The 22,468-nt window shown below is 39.7% G+C and overlaps 1 protein-coding gene across 3 annotated transcripts in view; it reads right to left on the reverse strand.

Moving 5' to 3' along the window:
* LOC117271839 (seizure protein 6 homolog) overlaps positions 1 to 21,763 on the reverse strand; it is a 121,218-nt gene extending 99,455 nt beyond the window's left edge. For 2 of the 3 annotated variants that reach the window (XM_033650318.2, XM_033650325.2), the window contains exon 1: positions 21,524 to 21,741. In XM_033650318.2, the coding sequence (XP_033506209.2) occupies positions 21,524 to 21,608 (85 nt within the window). In that variant the 5' untranslated portion in view covers positions 21,609 to 21,741. Of the gene's footprint in view, positions 1 to 21,523 lie in introns of all 3 variants that reach the window. The other variant, XM_033650309.2, reaches the window with a different exon arrangement.
* Between the last annotated feature and the right edge of the window lie 705 nt (positions 21,764 to 22,468).

A 22,468-nucleotide genomic window follows, 5' to 3' on the forward strand; every position in this document is an offset into this window, starting at 1 on the left:
ATTATTATTATATATTATATATATCAAGAAGTAATTAATATCGCCTATTTCTCGCCTAAAATGTCTTCAGAAACATTTACACACCGTTTGGATATAATGTGAGAATTTCTGAACCGGAAATGGGAGCTATAATGTTTCCTGTATTGTAAAAATGGTGGCTGAAAAAGCTGAGATCAAACAGTATAAATTAGCAGTGCTGATATAAACCAAGATTCTGTTACTTTATCTCTCATTTCTCACCTTAGATGTTTTCAGAAATATATTTTATCTTGCTGTTTATCCGTCATGTGACATTTTTTTGTTACCAGCCGGCTGCCATATTGTTTCCTATGTGGAAATTATTGGTCAGCTGCAACACAGTGCATTCTGGTCATTGTAGGTTTTCTACCTCTTGAGCAAAAGCAAATGCAACAGCCCTTTTTCTTTTTTCTCTGTCATTTAGCACCAGTTCCAAAAGTATTTGCATCTCTCTACAGCATGGAAATCCTGAATATGATTTCAGTAAAATGAATAGGGACCACAGGGAACCATCTTTCCAGCAGTGAAATACTTATTTAACAAACCATTTAAACACATTGATAATTGATTAACAGATAATTTGATATAACATAAATATATAAGTCATTGAATTAATGTGTTAATAATGAACATATCATTTTGGTGATTTGCATTTTTAGATGATTAGGCCTCACTTGATGGTCTATTATTGTGTAAGTCATTTATAAACCATTAGAGGTAATAGTTGATATATTGTATACTTACTGTATCAGTCTGTGCTGCAACACAGAATTTCAAAGGCTTACTCTATACAAAACCAGCTATTGCTACAGAAAGGGATGAAAAAGCAGTTAGTGTGCAGGTAAATAAACAAAATCTAAACACAAACAAAATCATCATGCCCCGATAGACTGATGTACTACGTCCAACCTTAGGGGAACTACTGAGTGTGTTGCCACATCCTCATAGTGCAGGGCAGCCACATAAATAAAGCTGAGGGTAGGTTATGGTGGTGCTATAGAATAGGAAGATCTGTGCTGTATGTCACTTTGACAAAGGGAGCAGGAGGGTAGTGCTTGATGGAGTGCACTTGTGTGAGTGAGGGCTCCAGGGTCACATGTCTTTCTGTCCTGCCCTTTGAATAGGCCGTGCCCTCCTGGTCCCGCTGGCCCTGGCTCTCCTGTCGGTACAGGTATAGCTAATCAGAGACTGTGGCATTGGGTCCATGCAGCCAGCCCTGAATAAAACATGGAGTGAAAAATTTAATCAAGAGGGGGCATCTGCGGCTGTCTCGGGCTGCTGGTACCAACACTCCAGCTATTCACCACATGTGTCCTCATACTAATGACAAGCCTAAAAGGAGGCATAGGGCAACCTCTTTTCATAATCAAAGTGTTTTTATTCATGACATGTCTATTAATTAGTTTGGAATAGTCGGCACCATGTGCTCAGGAGAATTTAAATTGGCTGAAGAGGATTTGCCCTTTCCCTGTTGAGCCAATGATTTCTTGGCAAGTCTTTATAACCAGGGAGGGACAAAGAGGGGGAGAGGAAGAGACAAGGAGATAGAAAAGGGGGCTGTGTGTGTATGTGTGTGTGTGCGTGTGTTTCTTACTCTCGCTCTCTCTCTGTGAGTGACTCAAAGAGCCTATAAATCACTGGGGGCAGCAAAACTGAAGCTGTCACTGGTGTTTGTCCTGTTTCAATGTATCTAAGCTAGGTGTGTATATTAGTGAGAGACACACAAACACTGCTGAACTGAATAAAAAGATAACTCTCCCCAAGTGCCGCCCAGCCCATTGTACGCTTGAATCGGTACGTTTCATATGTATCATATCAACGTTTTTAAAGTGACCTAGCATATGAGCTGATTTTGTCATCTGTAGGTGGAAGGGGCGATGGATGGTATGACATCTAGGTGAGATGGCTGCCAAACCTATGTTCAAGACTGTTTGTTTTGTTTTTTTTTTCCTGGCGACCCTTCACTGCGTTTCCACCGATGTATGTGGCACTGAACCAATGTTTGTGGTACTGAACTTGGTGTTTCTACCAGAACCTGGGTGTTTCTCACCAAAATATCTTTTGGTGGCATTTTCCAGTGGTGTTTGAGCCAGTGAACCTGGGCATTTTTCACCAAACCATTCTTGTTTTTCCAGCAGCTGTTGTGCCACCAAACGTGGCTGTTTTAGGGACTAAATCTTTTCCTAACCATAATCAAATGGTTTTTGCTCCTAAACCTAACCACCATGGAAGGGATTTTGAACATGCACTTCCACAGGGGCATAAAGTGTAAGTGGGTGGGTGGCCTGGCCCTCAAAATGTCTGCAAAATGACACAAATTATCACGTACTGACCGAGAAGATGCATTAAAACCATAAAAAGATGCAAAGGAACTGCAAAGAGACACAACATAACTACAAAAATGGGAAAAACAACTAAAAAGATGCATCACAGCTACAAAGAGATGCAAAACAAAGACACAAAAAGAGGCTAAATAACATAATAAATAATATAATAATATAAAGTTTGTGTGTTTTGTTCCTGTGTAGAAAAGGTGGAGGAATCCTTTTGCATATCCATGCTCAGGGGCCCATTGTTTTCTGATGACTGAGTTGCCAATACTTGTTTTGTGTTTAATTCAAAGCATTATCATAATTTTGAGATCAAATTCATTAAGAAAAAAAAAGCATAGATAACTTTAAAAAAAAACATAATGCAACTCAGGTCATATTTTTCAATGAGAGACAGACTGAAGGCTTCTCATTAGGGTTTAATGATCGTGAAGGAAATATACTTTGAGATGTCTTTAATTAAATTAAGGGGGAAAACTTTTTCTTTCTCCAGTAACGGTATTATATATTCATATAAATAAACGAGTAAGATCATTTGATAACACCCTAACCCTAAGTCTTGAGAGAAAACTACTAGCATGACTTGGATAATTACATTTTTTCTCTCTTACAGCTTAATCTCTATCCTCTGTGTCTCACCTCCACAGAAAATAAGCTATTAACATTGGCTTATGTCTCTTGTCATTAACGCTGTGCTTCAACTTCTTTTTTAACTTCTGTAACAATACACCCTGACACAATAGCATTCGTTATCTGCTTTCATTCAAACTGTGAATCAATAACACGCCACAATTTGAAACCACAACAATGGAACCTCATAAGCAACCTGTCTCTGGTACAGTTAACAAACAGGCGTGCGGTGTTGACACTTGTCAAGACATAATCAGCAGTGATGTTTTAGTCATGGTGAAGGATGGAACAGGAGGCAAATTGTTTGCTAATTCTCATTTCACACTCCCAATGTGAAATCAGCCAGGCACGCAGAGCACCGGTTCACCTACATGCACAATGGTCTGGCTCGCTGCGTAACACCAAATTATCTTTCCCTTGACTTAATTATTCATTAGGCAAACATAATTAATTTAAGAAGCTTCCCTCACAGGAAGTGTTTCAAATAAAGGCCAGAAGGACAGCTTTCTGCTTAATCATTAACTGAACACAGAGCACAGCCTGGAACCTGCAAGGGTCTGGCTGCTTTTCTGAATGTAGTCTCAAACTGTGCCAACATTGTTTTAAGCGCTAAAAAGTTGAGGCCTCGTGCAAATTTGCTCTGAGATGTCTCAGAAATGGAATACAGTATAATAAGTATGTTTGTTTTGTTTGTTTTTTCACCTGAAAAGAAGAACAGTTGTGTTTTCTTTACCTTAGAGTGAGCTGTTGATATTTACATAGGGAGCCGGTCGTCTTCCACAGAGATCACCATGTTGCACTGCCATGTTTCTACAGTAGCCCAGAGCAGACAAGCCAAACACTGGCTCTAAATATGGCCATTTGCATTTTTGCATCAGCCACCATTGTTAGCAGGCCCTCAGTGATGAGCAGTATCTGAAAAAACTGTTGCGTTCAGTGTTTTCACTAGTTTAATTCATCAGGTCCATTTGTTTTGGAGAAGAAGAGACCTTTGCTGATAATTCGGCTGCCGTTAAAACCTCCTGAACAATGAACACTGAAAGAATTCTTACCAGGTAATGTTTCAGCAGGTTGCAATATTCAATCCTCACCACTAGATGCCACTAAATCCCCCCCTAACTCTTACACACTGTTCCTTTAATGTCTGAAATTTAATCTACAATAAACTGAGGAACAAAACCGACAGCTCTTTTTACATTTGATAACACTACCTTGCTTCCACACATTATTTTGCAGGTCTCTTTGGTCTTATGTCCGAGGCTGATGCGAGACCCAGACAGAAGGATTTTCTTCTGCGGCTCCTCTCAGCCAATCCATCTCCTCTCCTACACATTTACCAGAAAACCACCCTAATTACACACACTGAGTACACAGGCACACACGCAGAAACTTTGCCCTCTCTCTTCTCCTCCTTTATCTTCCCTCCCTTCACTCAATCTTCCCGACTCTAACGGAAGCATCTCGGGGAGAAGGCACAGGCTTTGATCTATCTTCTACGTGATTCTGGGCTTTCAGATCAAGGGGCGGTTTGTCTTCAAGCTCACCAAATCCTCAGACGGCCCGAGACAAAGAGCAAACATACTGAAGTGCCTTTCCAGATCCATTTGCGTAATGGCAGAGCTGTCTGTTAGTGTGTGTGTGTTCGAGCATTGACCCTTTTCTGTTGTACCTCTTTGTGCCACTCTATTCCAACAATCATTACAGACTTCTTTCTGTGGTAGATATTATTATTATTATTCCGCCACTCTATTTTTCAGCCTTGATGAGATGTCTAAATTGAAGGACTGAGGCTTCCTTTATACCGTCTGCATTTACCTTATTTTAAGTAAAGTTTCTCAGTGGGATTACTCTCTGCAAGCGAACAAATCCTAACCCATATTACCATGGAAACAACAAGATTTTTCTTCCCCGAGGATCTATTAAAACACTTCTGTTCTGAGGATCCATTCATGAGTCAATGAAAAGGGTGAGTATGACACCTCTGTGCTTCGTCTGACAGTGTGTGTCTTGGTCAATAATTTTTGTTTTAAAGAATCGCTAAGACAAGCAGTAACCAAGGAGACATGAAGTAGTTTTGGTCACAATATATTCTTCATGATTAAAAAATGGAGTGTTCAAAACGGGGGTTGTTTTACAGTCTTCACAGATTGTAGAATAAGAAACTCTAATGTTTTGGATCACTTCCATCATGTTACTTTTTTAATAGATAGCAGCTGAAAATGTTTATCAAATACTGAAAAAATTATCAGCAACAGGCTGGATTATCATGCATGTTCATCTTAAGAAAGCTTGTCTGTGGCTTCTGTTTACTCAGCGACTAAGAGAATAAAATGCCAAACATCATCTTAACATCAAAGATGCTCTGACCAATCAGTTAAGTAATTACTGCTATTTTAGATACTGAGGCATCACTCAGTTTGCAACTGGGCCTCATGCAAGAAACAATATACAAACAAATTTTCTCTTACTTTTGTACTTACCCACAATTCGTTCGTATTTTGTCAGTAACCACTGATTTCTGGGATTTACTATTTTTTTCTCATTTTTGCTCTTCTCTTAGGTAAGAGAAAATCTTACAAGATTGAAAGCAGTCTTGCAAAGATAAGGGAAAAACATTTCACTTTTACAGTCCACAAATTGTTGTTCAACATAAGGAGAATTTTTTATATCTGAGGAACTTTAAAAAAAAAAAAAATGCATGAATATAAATAATATAATCAAATTTAGATTATGTTTTAGAGTAATTATAATGGTTGGATTATTAAATTTCAGGGCTAATGAAATACTAGTTAGCCAAATGGTCCCAATTAATGTTATTTCAGTTACTGTGCATCCCTCTGCTGACATGTGCTCGAAGTAACTAAGTACATTTACTTAAGTACAAATTTGAGGATTTTTTTTTACTTAACTCAAGCATTTGAAACTCTTGCCACTTCAGAAAGAGATATTCTACTTTTCACTCCACTAAACTGATTCATTAATGTAGTTCCTAATAAACAAATTAAGATTTTTGCGCATGAGTAACATAAAAATATACAAGTTCAGCTGAAACAATAAGCTGATTGATTTGAAAATTATTTGGCAACTATTCTTACAATCATTTATGTCATTTTTCATGCAAAAACTTCTAATTGTTCCAGCCTCTAATATGTGTATGTGGACTTTGTGTTTTTTTTCCTTTTGATTATGTTTATTATTTTGATTTATTACATACTTTTACTTAATTAAGTAGTGTTTTCGATGCAGGGCTTTCATGAGTCACAAAGTATTTTTACAGTCGGATATTAGTACTTTTACTTGAGTGAAGAATTTGAATACTTCCTCCACCACTGCCGCTGCAATATTTACAGCATATGATTTTCCTGCAATACCAGCACTTACGCTCTAGAAAATCACGTTTACTTTGTTTAAATTTATTTAACAGTACGACAATTACTACTGCAGATGTTCTTATTTTTTTCTTTTGCTGCCTTATTTGGTGGCATCTCTAAATCTTGGGCATGTACCAGAGTCTTTTTTTTTTTTTTAAAGATATTTTTTGGGGCATTTTTGCCTTTAATGCACAGGACAGGTAAGTATGAAAGAGGGAGAGAGAGAGGGGATGACATGCAGCAAAGAGCCAAACCCGGGCCGCTGCGGCAACAGCCTTGTACATGGGGCACCTGCTCTACCACTAAGCCACCGACGCCCCAATGTGCCAGAGTCTTTGCACATGGCACAACACCTGCCGTTATATAGTGTTTAGGGGCGTTACGTATGACAATAGGTTACTTATGATCAAGTCGGATTCATCATTGAGCATACATGCGTAAGAGCAGAAAATTAAGAGAAAATAATGAGATATTAAAGAGAATGTTGCTGCATGAAGCCCACTGTCTCCTACAAATTGCATTTATATGTAACTGCTTTCTTAATTTGTTGTTGTGGCAATATAATCACTAATTAGGTTCCTAACTATGTTCCTTTGCAGTAACAAAACACTACATTCATATGCATGGGCTTTGGAAGACAGTTGTTGAAGAGGATGGGGGGCATATACAGTAAAGTGCAGGACCTTGACAACAGAACTTCAGGTTCATGTCTGGACTCCTACCTTAGGTTTAGACAACAAAAGCACTTTGCGTATACAAGGGAAAGTTTGTGATTTTGGTTAAACGACAATGAAACAGGTATTTTAACAAAATAATGTTGTAGTCACTACATCTGGATACTGAACTGTGACATTGCCCATTCTGGCGGGAAAAAAATGAAATGCATTTTCGGTGAACATTTTGCTGATATGTTCAGTATAAACATTTTTTGCGACTTGCCAGACAGCCTAAGTTTGTCTGTATATTTTGCTATGCAAAAGAAAACAATACAAGGGCCTATTACTCTGAATTTAAAGTCAATGAAAACAAATCTGATCCTATCACATTTTATTTGTACTATGGTTCTGACAATACATCACTTTGCCAATACTTCATTTTCAAATACAGTATATTCCTTTTTTTGCTAGTTGCCATGGCCATTGTTAGAGTTTTTCGTTCAAGCCACAGATACATTTAAATAATCATTTTGAGTTGTTTGAGAAACTGTGACCATCTAATCCCTGTAGATCCACCCCCTTTTTGCACGCGCTGGCATGTAGAGGCAAATGAGTGTGAAAAAAACAACGCTTTAGAATCAGTTTGAACTCCTGCCTTCAAATTTGTCCTCATATTTGCTTTCATAATCAGTTTGGACAGACCGGATTGTGCTGTGAAATGAAATGTGAGCTTGCAAATCCCATTGGATTATAGGGTGACAAATCCAGTTGGCTTGAAACCTTTCTCTTATCTCTACTTTCATTTACAGTTGAGAGCAGTAAATATGAGGAAAAAGTCCACAGTTTAAGTTTGTCAGAGTTAAAAAATGGGGGCGAGAGCACAGAGCACCCCCACTAATGGCAAGGGGATACTGAGATAGAGAGTGCACACACAGACAATGAAAGGAAAGGCTGCAGAATAAAATGACTCCAAAATCGCAACAGACGTTTAATCCAATTTGCTTGGCAGTTGGAGCTGTGTAAAAATCACATAGTGGTTTGTCCTCTATAAAAGCCATAGGGATGGCTATATGCCATCCAAATAGGCAATCCCAAAACACCAAAAGCAGAATTGATCAGCAATCAAACAAGAGAGAGGCAGATTCAAAGCGAATCTATTGCAGCCAAAAAGCAGAAATCAACATGCCAGAGTAACAACAGGGTCGACTGGGAGGAATGAAGCAATCTTCTTCAGTTTTGCATTTAACATGTTTATTTTTTATCTTAGATGACATGTCGGTCAAATACCTTGTCGAAGATCATTCAAGTTATCATTATCAGACTTGATTTTTTACAGTTTTTCTCTCATGTTTGTGAAGAATTTTGGAATGAAATCCCTCAACATCTTCTCTAAAATTATAATTCTGCCTGAGACAAAATGATAAAATACAGAAAATGTCACAGACACAGCCCTTAAAATCTGATAAAGCTCCCTGGAAGTCAAACCATGCTTTATCTCGTTTCTGTATTCTCTCCATGCTCCTGAAACATTAAACACACTATAGGCTCACTTACACTGCTTAAACTATGTTACTGGGAGCTGCCTCCTCCCTCCTGTCTCTGCATTACCTTTCATCACTACCTCAAATGTGCATCCACATGCAGAGCCGCGGCTCCTGGAGCGGGGCCAAGGGAGCGTCCCTACAGCCTCTCAGCAGAAACAGCTTTGTCAAACTCAGTTAGCCGCCTCCAAGGGGGGAAACACCTCTTTCCACAGTAATACTCCAACTATTCACATCATGCCCCTGCCTCCGCCTCAGCCACCTCATCAATCCACACAGCAACAAAGGTAAACAGCCTTGCACCTTCCAAACAGAGGCCCGCGCTGCTTTGTTGACACAGTGTATGTGCAAAGCGCCTGCACAGTGTGAGCGACTCACAGGACAGACTGAGCTTCATTTACAGAAGGTAATTGCACTGGAGCCAAGTGGTGCACTTTTGTGATGAGATTTTTCTCCCAGCTTTGCTAGAACCTTGTCTAGATTTGTTTACTCGCTGGATGAAACTACTTTGACAGGGACATAAAATAAGTTGAGCTAAACACAAACATGTCATCTTCAAGCAGGAGCGGTCACTGACATTGGCAGGCTATTTACCAACTGTCTCCCTTATTGTGTACACCTAGGCATGAAATAACGTGACATTTGTCTGGTCAGGATCTCTTAAGATGCTGTGAATGGAAATGCTGATGAATATTAACATTTTCAGGGTTACGGCTTTGAGCCCTGTTGGATCCCATATGCTCTCATGGTCTTGTTAAGGCACTCTAGATAAAAGCATTGACCAAGTGGTGTATCTAATGTTTTCCCTAATATAAACGGAAGGGGAGAAGATTCCCCACTACTTTGCTTTCATTTCTCTCCCTGTCTCTGTAACTCTGCTCTCACTTTTGCACCCTCCTTGTCAAATTGTTTATAACCTGCTACCTTAGTCAAGCCGAGGCACAATTCTTGCCGTGAAAACACAGGATATACCCTCACAGCTGTGATCTCATTGAAGATGTTCTACTCCTCCCAATGTGAAATCTGCAACTTTAATGCTATACTATGTACATGTTCCTCAGTCTGAATACAGCATAGAAAAAAAAAACGAGAAACTCATGTTTTAGCACAATGCTGAGTCAATCAGCGTCACCCCTTGTGCGGAGATAATAAGTGACAGACACTGTGTACTTGAGAGTGTAACCCACTCATTGTCTCAGCAGCTGTCCTCACATGCAGCAAAGACGGTTTTACTCATTTTGTCCTCGTGAAAAACACAGGATGTGGCAGAACATTTCATTCACAATACAGCAATGGAAATGGAGAGAAACTCAAGAAGTGGTAATTTGAAGCAGCATGGACACTTGCTCAAAAAAATGCCCCCGGATGATCTTTCACAGAATATTTTTTCTCCTTTTCCCAAGGCTGCTTGCTGATAAACATCTGGGTTTTTTGTTCCTGCAGAACAGGCTCCACTAAAAGAGACCAGAGATGTGTTTATGATGCTAGTCATGTTGATAGAGGAAAAAATAAAAAAAGGCCAGCTCAGAGCTCATCTGCTTAAAAGGATAAATCGGAGGCATTCGCTTTGGTTCTATTCACACTGCCTCTTCAAACTAGTAGTGATTGCAACATACACACAATAAAAGGCAGATGCATGGAGTTTCTAAGGGCAAGGGAACTGTGCCATTTACGTGTTGTCTCTGATTCTAAATATAAGCATCCAGAAAAAAATGATCAGTTCTTTGAAACTGGTGCATTTCATGGCAGCACAGCATGGCACTATGCCTCACAGCTAGTTGGATCTGAGTTAGTTTCTCTTTGTAGACTCTGCCCTAAAGTACGTGCTGAGATAGATTGAGATATGCTCTTGGCCTTGCTGTCCACTTCACTTCAACCAGAGGTAGGTCAGTTTATTGTTGTCATAAGAGAAATTAATTAATTACTTGGGTAATTGGGTTACAAGATAAAGATGGTTTCAGATGAAGCATTAACGATCATCGGTTTACCTCACTCATATAAATCAGTGATGTGATTAGCCATTATCCATTAAATTTGACACAAATATCTCTATTAAGTTCACTGATGCATGTTTTAATTTATTAGCAGCGAATAGAATAAGCGATGGTTCAGTTAGCAGGCATTTCCACCAGAGGTTAAACTGATGTCATGGTGACGTCTGTGCTAACCTCCTTCATCTGTTTCTCTCACTTTCTGTGCATGCGTACTTGTATTAATCATGTTACTGGGACAGAAAAAGTTACACTGTTCTTCTTCTTCTTGAAGATCTATATGGCTCTTATGTCTGTATGCAAAATGTTAGCTTAGCTTAACAAAAACAGGTTTCTAATTTGACATTTTTTGCCTACATTTCTGCTTGTGTAGCCTCCAGATTAAACTAAAGAGACATAATGTGATGATTATGGAGCTTTAGAGGTGCCATTAAGTGGATTTTTGACTTCTGACAAAGCCAGGCTAGCTTTGAACCTTGGTTACACTTTTCATGCTAACACACGTGAACTCCAGGCTGTAGCTTTATATTTAGCATACAGGAATGAGAGTGTTATGAATCATCTCATTTAACTCTCAGCAAGAGAGTGAATGTGGGCAATAGGTTTGTTTCACATCAGACATTTTAACATAAAAACACAGGTGTTACGGATAACATTAATAGAGTGCCCCAGGAGGGAGTCCTTGAACCCAGAAATGAGTTAGCATTTTAACACCTGCGGTTTCCTCATCTTAAAATCAGTGGGGGTTTGTTTTTTTTTTTTTTTGGAGGTGTTTGATTCGATGCCTGAAATAAGGTCTGTGGTTAATACAAGCTTAAGAGACTTTCACATTTTGTTTGATGACATAAAATATGTCATTAAATACCCCACTTGTAAATTTTGAAGCCTTTTAGTGTCCTAAAAAAGACAGTTGCTAACAAGTAGCTAAATGAGACTACAGAGCGTCATCAAGCCAAACATGGATTTACAGTCTGGTTGTGGTGGCAACGTTGAAGATATGGGACTGTTGGCTCATAGCCTAACTTTAGCTTTTCACTTCTGGCAATTGCATTTATGATTCAAAAATTAGAAAAGTGGTGTTCATTTGTGAAGATTATCTTCCTGGACAAAATATGCAAGTATCATAAACTTTTGTTTCCTCAAACCTTATTTTCTGCAATAACCCAAAATATAATGGAAAATATCTCATTGGCTCTTTGTCGAGGGAACCAGGGCGATGTTAACTTCCATGTTGGCCTACAAAAAAGTAATCCCTGCAGCACTCTATGATGGCTATGCTCTGTTCAAGTGTCCCAGTAAACCATGACAGTGACACAGTGAGCCAGAATGCACAACACCAGGACCCTGAAACTGAAGCAGCTAAAGGGGAAGTTGGCCATCATTAATTTTATTATTAGCACCTGTGCTTTTCCTTCTATGACATGTCAAAATGTCTTCCATGCGAAAAAGGCCTATTTGTCACCTGTCCACCAGGTGTCATTAGTGTGTTCCTGTCCAGCACACCTGTGGCTCATCCCTCATCAGTCCTTGTGATCTGCTGCCTGCCTCGCCAGCTGCATCTCATTACAACCTGTTTTTGTCAGATCACCTCACTTTTCCCAGTTCCATTGTCTGTGTTTGTCTACCTGTCTGCCTACGTGCTTGTTTCCTGTTGTTACCTTTCGACTACATGTGCATTTTTGTCTTTTTTCCCTCCCTTCTTGCAAGTTTACAGTAAAGTTTCTGTCATATCAAGTGCCTATCTACCTCAGTCTCCCGCCTGGTGTTTGCAAAATTGGGTTCGAAAGTGTGTCAACTGCTTTTCCACTTTTGTGGAGATGTTTTCTCTCTTTTTTTTTTCCTTGGTCATAAATGTGGATGGTGTAAGATGCAGTTGTGGTTCCACGCAGTTGGCAGGTGATTTCACCCTCTGGGCTTTTACCAATATATACTTACATCATTTGTACTGAATCATGTATAAAGAAGAATGTAATAACAAAATATAACGTTGGCTCAGTATGTTCATATGTTTACCTAGATCTGTTACACCGTGAACATCTGTTTATAAATAAACTGTAGATTCATAGTATCAAGTTGTTTACTTCTCTCACTCAAATGAACCACTCAACAGTAGCCAAAAGGTTGGTTCGCAGTCAATGATGCATGAATTACACCCCTGAGGAGCTGATAAATTTAGAGTTAGAGAAAGTAAATGGACAAGTGTGGATATTCACCAAACCAGATATTTATAGTTAGATTAATCTGTGGCTATAATAAGCTGCTGCAATAATGTTAACCTTATTATTTGTTATGGTAATCACATAAAATATATACAGTTTATACATGCTTGATTTTATTTGGATAAATTTACCCCCAAATTTACCAATCATGGCTTAGAGTAAGAGTAATTGACATCATGTGAATACTATAAATCACGAGGCCTATTCCCACCAATTCTTTTCATGAATACTTTGCTTTACTATGCACATACTATGAAAGGTTGTAAGAGGTCCAGTCTTTGGCAAGGATCATCCCCCACTGTCAGAATTCCTTTTCTCTGTTTGCCTTCATAATTCGGACTTAATCCTTGGAAGCACACCCAGCCAGGCTTCATGGACTGAATACATGCTCCTCTCGCAAGCTGCTGAGCAGCGTTTACGAACTGATTCCTGGGTTAAAACCGATAAAATCAAAGTCAAATGAGGATTTCTCTTTTCCTATATGTTTTGGATTCAGAGGCTTAAATGATAATATATTCATAGAATTTAAATATATACTATGCTCTATGAATGTGTGGGCTGATGGGATTCAGCAAATCAGCCAACAACCAGAAGGCAACCAGGAGATGGCCGGCATAACAAGAGAAAATATATGCACACACTCGCCTCTAAATATACACTACAGACTTCTATTCCCATGCAATCATAGTGACCTCACATCTGAACCAAAATGACAGATATAATGCACAAAATGCAGTTTAACTAATAATAAAACTGTACAGCTTAATGTCTGCCAGACCTTTTCAATCAAGTGATTTTACCACAAAAGAAATGCTTTAAGAAGGGGCGTCGGTGGCTTAGCGGGTAGAGCCAGCGCCCCATGCACAAGGCTGTTGCCGCAGCAGCCTGGGTTCAAATCCAGCTTGTGGCCCCCTTGCTGCATGTCACCCCTTTGAATACAAAGTACAGCTAAGGCTGAGGTCAGTTTTATACATATTTGCTCCCAATATCTATCTAAAATAAAGGGGAAATTTCAATATTGACCTGATGGAGGCACAAGAGAAAATATCAGGGATCACAAAAGCCAGCAGGTTCCATCCTCTGGGGATCATGAATATCTGTACTAAATTTAATGGCAATCCATGTCTTTATTTCACAAGCTGGAATGCAAAAAGAGAAGGAACACAGACAGATATTAAGCAGTGAATTACATTATGTCCCTGTCAAGAGCATTGTTTGGAATACAAAGCTTTCCCTCCACCAATAGGAGTCCAGCTTTTACCACTAAAAGCTATAGTCCAGCAATCATTGACGTGGTGTAACAGAGCTCCAGCTGTTCCCTGCTAAGTAATCCATTCTTAAGAACGAATATTCTTTTTAAAGGCTGCTCGCTGCTTTGACAGATGAGAACGGCCACAATGAGCTGGCTCTCCATCACCAAGAGAGAAGCGGAGGCAGAGGACTGCCTTATAACTGACAGACAATTGCCTGACCACCCGGCAGTTGTTCGGACTGACAATGTTCGATATTTTGAAGATGGCAGGCGATGTTAGAACCTCTAAATTATACACAAGGTCCTCTGGGACATTGTTCCAATACGTCTCACAAGCACAAGGCTCAGGGTTACATCATGGCCCTCTGCTCTGTGTCTATATTGTCTGGACTGGGCAAAATGTTTTGGAAATGGCCTGTGATACTTTGCTTCACTCAGACATCTCCCCAGTTTTATTTCTATGTGTCTTGTATGTGTGTATTTCAGGCTTATGTGTGTGTGTATAGAATAAAAAACGAAAAAAACTGAACCCCTCTCCCTGAGATTAATAAAGCAATTCTTCTTCTTCATTCTTTTCTTCCTTTTCTTTTTCCTAGCCAGTGTTTCAAACTCTGTTCAGTGGGATGTTACGTCAGTGATCAGCTTGTCATAGGCAGCACTTGACTTGATCTTGAAAATATACAACTCCTGAAATAAAATCAAGCCAGATGTGGAATGAAAAGCAGACAAGCTGCAGCTAAAAAAGGCAATGTGTTCCCCAGCGTCCTGCACACTTCCTCCGCTTATGTTTGTCTTTGACTATTTTCAATTACTCATGGAGCTACTATCCCCTCCCCTGATCTATCCACAACATTGTTATCTTTCGCTGCTACTTATAATATGTTTACTCATCCTGATGAATTCAATTACATCTTTTCAGAGGAAATTACTGTGGGGGTGGCTCAGCCTGCCAGAGGTCAGCACTAACTGTGAATACTAAAACTACTCCCCCAAACACATTACACAGCCTATTACCTGCTGCTTTTCACCCAGCACTCTCCGACCCTACATAAGCCTTCCCACAGCCACAGATGAAATGCTTTCTAGATGGGATGTGGCGTGGAGAAGAGGGGAAGAGAGCTGGAGCTGTCCCCAGGCCTAATCGTTTCAGAGAGCCATCCCCACTGCAGCCGCAAAAGCCGCCAGTCCTGATTAGAGAGGTGTGTACATGGCCAGGCAGAGCGTGAAAGGTGCGGAAAGGAGGCTTGGCCTGGGGGGGGGAGGCAAACCATGCCGACTCTTTTTTTTCAGTGGACGACTGGTGGGATCGATAAGGCGCAAGGCCAAAGGCAAAGCAGGTAGAAGTAAGCCAGCAATGCAACTGCCCTGACAAAGTGGTAGACATCGCTTCATTTAGGGTTTTGCTAAAGGGGTATTCTTCACTTGGAATAAATTAAACGTGCCCCCCCACCACCACCACACACACTCACACACATACACAGCTTCCTTCCCGGAGTCCATTGCCCTCTCTGTTGGATGTCCTGCCCCTTTGCTCTGGGAGGGAGATTTCATAAGCGGAGCAGCTCTGGGTGCCTGCGTCTGATCCTGGGGAAATTTCTCGCCTTCGCCGAGAATACATGCTGACAATTTCATCATAAACGTGTTACGTTAAATCTCTGAGGAGATGATTGTGTTGAGACAAAACACAGGCTGTTGGAGAAGCCTCTCACATAATAATCTAAACACAATAACCCATTTCAGGTCCATCCAAACTGCCAAAGTGATTAAATAAACAGGATGAGAAATGCTTTCAGGAAAAAGCATCCTCCTCTGCATTGTTGTAATTTTTTAAAGCTTTATTGCACTATGTATATATGGTAACATTTCACATTTCACGTAGGGGACACGTCTCCTACAGTATTTAGAGCATGTGCATGTGTCACATTTTTCTTGTGGAGGAACCCCAAACCCCCCATTTAATATGCGTCCCCCTTTAATGTTAAAACAAACCAACGCCCATGATTGCTTCACTGGTTAATGGTCAAGTCAGTGCGAACTTGGTGTTTAGAGATTTAGAAAATGTAGTGTATGCAGAAATGAGTAACAATATGCTTAGATATACAGAATGCCAACAGGGCATCATATTAGGAAAAAATTAAAAAAGCCTTTTTACATGATCTCTGTGCTGTAGAACAGAATCAGTTTAGTTAATTAGTTAGTTTACCCCAAAACAAGGACACTAAAATGTTCAGTTACTCAAGGGCAAACAAATGCCAACCACACTCATCTCTGAGTCTCCCTTAAGATGGAATGAAATGCAAAACGTTGAATAAAACAGGACGGAGGAAAGAGAACCTGACAAAGAAACCAATGATAAAAATACTTATTTCACTATTCATACAACATAGCGGTTTGCCCTCATTTTTTAAAGCTGATGCTGCATTTTGACCAAACAGTAAGTATACGAGGAAAAAAATTAAACTATGTGTCCAACCACTTTATGTTCTTTGCATCTGAATTTTAATACTGAGCTGCAGATTTAGCTGAAGTACAGCCCGATTTAGTGAGAGCAGAGCACAAGGCTTTATTTTCTATAGGGTAAAACCAGCTGTTGGAGACCCATTCCAAGAAAAACAGTGATGAAATCCAAAAAGATCCTTGCAAAAATACTCCTTTCCTCTGACAAATAAAGCTCCGCACTTTTGAGGAAGAAAATATATGAGGCAATGACTCAAATTAGGATGCATAGAACATTCTCACGGAGCGAGAGAGGCATTTGCACATGAAGAGTTGAAAATGAGTCGCATTCAGCCAAGCTGTGAGCTCCACCTAGGAGGCAGTGAAAGAGACCGAGACAGGCACAGAGAGGGGCTGAGGCAGGCAGGCGCCAAGCCTTGAAGAGGGGCATTCTGGCATAATGACTCTCATTTACCATTGACAGGCCTTGGGAAAGTTAAACTAATTATGACAGCACACAGATGCTGAATAGCCCTTGATGAAGTTAATCACTGGCAATCCAACAAACAGGTGTTGAATGATTTCTGTTACCACCCCTGGAATTATAAGGATGTTCCGATTTTTCAAGCGTGCCGCTCAAAACAACAATCTATCCTAAAGTGTGCTGTCTTATTCCTGGCAGATTTCATGCCCAGTTATGAATATGAACAACATCTCCAAAGCTGCAGAAAACTACCTTTGTAACCTGAAATGTCAGTGAGACAAACACTGAGATTTACTGTTGAGTTGAATGAGTACACACAAAATGTTTTTTGAAACATGAAATTTGCATTCTTCTGTGGTAACAAGTGTAAACATAAAAGCAGGCCCACAGAGATGTCCACCCTCTCTGTGAGTTCAGTATCTCAATTACTATTAGTGCTGCAGTTATCTAATATTAACCTCAAGTCAAAACCAATACAGAGTTTTAGTTTGTTTTGTCCTGTTCATTTTAGCATGATAGATTTAATAGCATAAGAACAATGTCTCTCTCCATGTGAACTGGGTGCAGAACAGTTGTTTTACACAATCTAACTTGCAATATGTCATAATGATAAACAACATTTGTCAGATATTGTAAATCTAAGACTTACCAGAATTCACAACAACACATTCTCAAAACCAATAGTGGCATGTCAAGGAGAGCTCTGTCAACGAGGGGGAGATCATAACTCATTTTAATGAGCTTTAGGATACATAAAACACTCCTTTCTCCAACTCCCAGATCGCTACAGATCATTGTTAACAGGCGGAGATAATGTCTAAGCATAAAGATAATGGGCTCGGCTCAATGTCGTTAAATTGTGTAAAACTTCAAGTGCCACGCCAAGGCCAACAAAAACTCTCCGCGCTGAATGGATGCATGATTAGCTATTAATGATCTGTAAGGGTTTTATCAAACGTATTAATTTGAATACTTTTGCAGAATTAAGTTATTATTGAGAGTGAGAGATTAGTAAGTAAGTGCAGACTCAGAGCACTGACTGTTCAGAGTGGTTATTGTTTCTACACATAGATTTCTTGTACAGTGTATGTTCCTTTAATATTTCTGATATAATTTCTGAACTGGTGCTGTAAAAGTAAAAGCACTTACATCTGTGAACATGCTTTATATTAGAGTGTAAAGTTGATTGATACCTTTTATGACAAGTTCAAGCTGTTGCCTTCAGGTCGTCTGTCCAAGTAAATGTTCGTAACAAGTTCTGTCACTATGTCGCTCGGAGATCCGCACTGAGATAATTAAAGGCCCGTAGCGTTCTCACGCAGTACTAAGTATTACTTGTTGCAATTTGGTAATTGCATCCTCAAAACACTGATGCGGGCTGCTGTGCATGAGCAGCTCTATTTATTACATTACACATACCTCACCAATTCAATAAAAATCACCCTGACTTAATTTTAAGTCTCATGGAGTGTTTATATTTTAATTAGATTTAACATTGATTAATACATTTTTCAGTATTTTTCGTAATTTTATGTATATCGTGAGACAGATTCTATCCCAGGACACAGATGGAGCACATCACTGAATTTCAGAGTCACGAACCATTCAAAAAAAACAAAACTTAAATGCAAGAAATCCATGCAAAGTCTTCTCAGAACTACTGAGTCACTTTTTCCATTCGACAAAAACACAAGAGAAGGCTTGAGGACAAACTAAATGAAAATGCCTCATGAAAAGCACGGGACAGATTAAGGGGCTGTCCATTTCATTTTGTTTGTTGTTTTTGCAGTAAAAGGTGTACATAAAGAACTGAGAGGTTCTGATCAGAATTTCAATGATCCTCCTTCAAAGTGTTTTTCCTGTCTCTCCCCACATGACCTCATCGTATTAATGGGAAAAACAAATTTAAGTGACGGAAGGGCTGACCAATTCATTTGAAAAGCAACATTATTTTTTACAACCATGGACTTTGTGCCTACAGTCCTATGTCCCGTGTTTTTAAACATAGTCAGTAGGTAATTATTTCTTGCATATTAATATTTCCTTGCATCATTCGAATGTTCTGAAATAGCTCATGCTAAAAATATAGTCAGGCCACACTTTGCAAGAAATGCTTTTTTGTAATATGTAAAACGTCTTAATTCCATCTGCTTCTGACTCAAAAGGTGTTAAAAGTTAGAAGCCAATTAAATGAAGTACACATACAAAACAAAAAAGAAAATCAAGACAAGTCAATTTGTGTGCAGTGTGATGTTTTTAAACAGCAAAAGTAGCTGAAATATGTGATGCAAATAGAAAAAGTAAGGAGCAGTGCAACTAGGACGGAAAAGAAAAATAACCCAGCGTTTAAGAAACAATCATTTGCATGCAAATTTGATTAAGCAACACGTTTTACTGAATTGATTAACTGAAAAAGACATTTTTTACACAACAATGTGAATGTGCACACTGTGGATGGGAAGACGATGTCACAGTTCACCAAATTTTGCAAAATGTCTCTAGTCCCTGGCGCTCATGACAGTGAAATGGATGGGTGTTTGTCTTCCCTGCTCGGTAACAGACTGAAGTTCACAACAACAGGCTGTGCCACAAATGATACATTAAGACCTCGTCTGAACAAAACCTCACTTGCTCCCCTGCATGTCTCCACACTGAAACTCCCAACAATGGCAAAACATCACAACCACAAGAATTAAAAATTGAAACGGCCAGCCATGGAGAGTCTACTAAGACGTGAACATTTGCTGGCTAAGCAACGGCAGAGAATTCACTAATGGAAGCTGTTAAATTTTATTTTGCTCTAAAAATAGTGCATTGTGCATTTTTCCTCTCCCTAGAGTTTTGTGAGCAAGCAGTGCAGGTGTGTTCTTGGGATATGTGCAACTGTGACTCTGAAACACTCAAAAATTCATCTCCTACTTATAAGCAATACTGCACAGTATGTGTTTACTCATAAAAGTTAATCAAACAGTTAAGCAATACAAAATATCTTCGCAGGGTGTTGGGCTATATCACAAATAACTAGATTATGTTATGAGGTTCTGAAATTCCATATTGATGTGATGCAGCACCTTTCCTCCACTAGACATCCACCAGCAGATGTTTTGATGATCGTGTAAAATATTGGTTCAGGCTCTGGTCCAGAATTGGTTTTGGATGGGCTGAGATGTAATGACTGCAACAGCCCAGGCTATGTGAATTCCTTCTCACAATTATTGCATTGTTTAGTTATCACTTGTCCCTCATCAATGTGTTCATTTTCAACATGAAACAGGCAGATTTCGTAAAAGGCTTCATCAAAAAGAGGATGCAGGAAAGCATTCAGTTAACTGTCACTTATTCTGCGTGATGCTGAAGGACTGTGATACAAAATGATGTGACACTTAACTGATGTCATGTTGATGGAAAAGGGTGCAACATCTTATTCCAACTATATAAGCAACACTTAATCCTGCTCAGGTGAATAAGAATGAATGTAAATATGTATTTGTAATGTTTTGGCTGCACATTGCATGTCATTACTGACATACTGCATACTAGACAAACTATCTGCCCCTTGGAGGTGGCTCGTGTCTATGTCCAACTGCTTGACAAAGAGTAGATAACAGAGAAGGGGGGGGGGCTGGATGTGAGTAAAAATGTGCAGACAAGCTGAAACACAGGTAGACCAACAGAATGCATAGTTAGAATGATAAAAGGAGAGTGGGAAGCACAATAGAGAAATAATTAGGACAAGGCCACTGTGCATGAATCCGTTGCCGCTTTCCCACAAGCACTCAACTGTGTCAAACAGCTTGGTCAATAATCTTCAGCAATTCCTGAGGATTAGAGTCTTATTACCGAGCACCGTCTGTCACACAGACCTCAGTGCCCAAAACGAGTCACTTCCTGAATGTTTACTCCGGATTTCAACACATAAACAAACATCCCACTGGAAAAAAAAATCTGATCCACATTAGGTGGAATATGGTTGAGAATAGTGTTTAGTTTGGGAATAGCTTGTGAAGTTGTGGTTTCCCCATGGGGGTTTGTCATCCTATTACTGTGGCCATATGTGTGTGTGTGTGTGTGTGTATGTGTGTGTAGACACAGTAATCTAAAGAGGTTCTGTAAGTTGTGATTGACAGTAAACCGTTATGTAAGTGACTGTTAAACACATTATACCCAGTGGCAAGATGTCAGGATCTATAACTTATTATTAGCTATACTCTGTGTGCAGTATGGAGCCACTTGAAAGCTGATTTTCTTTATTATGCTGCACGCTTCTAATTTAATATTTAAGTTATCTCCAAAGAGTAGTAGATTAGAATGTGTGCAGATAATTAACGGGAGTGTCTCTGTGGACTTCAACTTTTAAACCAGCAATACCGTCGTTCCTTTGGCTTGATTTTAACCAACAAATTGTAAACTTAATATCAAATAGATCATTCTGTGAGGACTCCACACACCCATATAGGCTGCACACTTGTAGATCTAACAGCGGTGGACCTGGTGTCATTGCCCAGCACTCAGCTCTACCTTCGCTTGGTGTAGTTTGACAGAAGGAAGTAGACGGAACAATCCCCGCAAAGTGCGTGCGAGACCCAAGTTCTTACCTTGTCCATGTATTTCGGCCACGGCAGCAGCGAGGAGCAAAACCGCGAGGAGGGTCTTCAATTGACAGTCCTGTCTCATACACATGTCTACTAAAGTGGAGGTCGCTCTTAGCGTGGCTACAGAACACGTCCTTATGTTGAGAAAGAATACTTCCAGGGGCTTAAATAAAACAAGCAAAGGCGAGAATTCAAACGTGCGCAAAACACAAAGAGAGCCGCGCGCCTCGCTGTTGCACTTCCTCTATAATTAACGGAGTGAAGACAGTCGAGAATTATCAAGTGAAACGCGGAGGTCCCTTTTTAATTTGGACGCTCAGTAAGCGGATTCCTGTCTGTGTGAGCAGTCGGCACATGGAGAGAGAAGGCAGCCGAGGCTTCAGCACCGCGGACAGCTCCTAGCGTCAGCTCATGGAACAGCCCCCTCCAAGTTAGTTAGGGGAGTTCAGATACAGTGCTCTCTGCATTGCCTTTGAATTTCCTCATCATACCTTCAGTTATTTTTAACAGCACAGCCATTTTAAACATATATCGTCTTATTGAGAACATTTATGGAGTATTTCCATCAGTATAACAGTCGCAATGAGGTTCAGGTCTGCAGACAGTTCTACATTTGCGTATTTAGATGCATATTTATATTTATTAGCATATCTAATCCTTTGTACAAACACAGTCTCGGTGAGACAAGACACCTGCGCACAGGAGAACATATACAATCTGAGCATGGACACAAATGCAGACACAGTTTACTTACAACAATGATTACACGTTAAGAAAAACATTTACAATTAGTAGCACTTAAAGTGTTGGGAATAACACTTTAGAATCCTCAAAAGAAATTAGATATTTTGATTTCAAAACTCTTTGTAGCTCATTCCATGGGCGGATTATGACACAGTGGGGTCCGGGGCACAGACATGCAAAAGGCTCCTCTCCCTCTGCGTCATA

The sequence above is a fragment of the Epinephelus lanceolatus genome, chromosome 11 (genome assembly GCF_041903045.1).
Source record: "Epinephelus lanceolatus isolate andai-2023 chromosome 11, ASM4190304v1, whole genome shotgun sequence".
NCBI classification, from domain to species: domain Eukaryota; kingdom Metazoa; phylum Chordata; class Actinopteri; order Perciformes; family Serranidae; genus Epinephelus; species Epinephelus lanceolatus.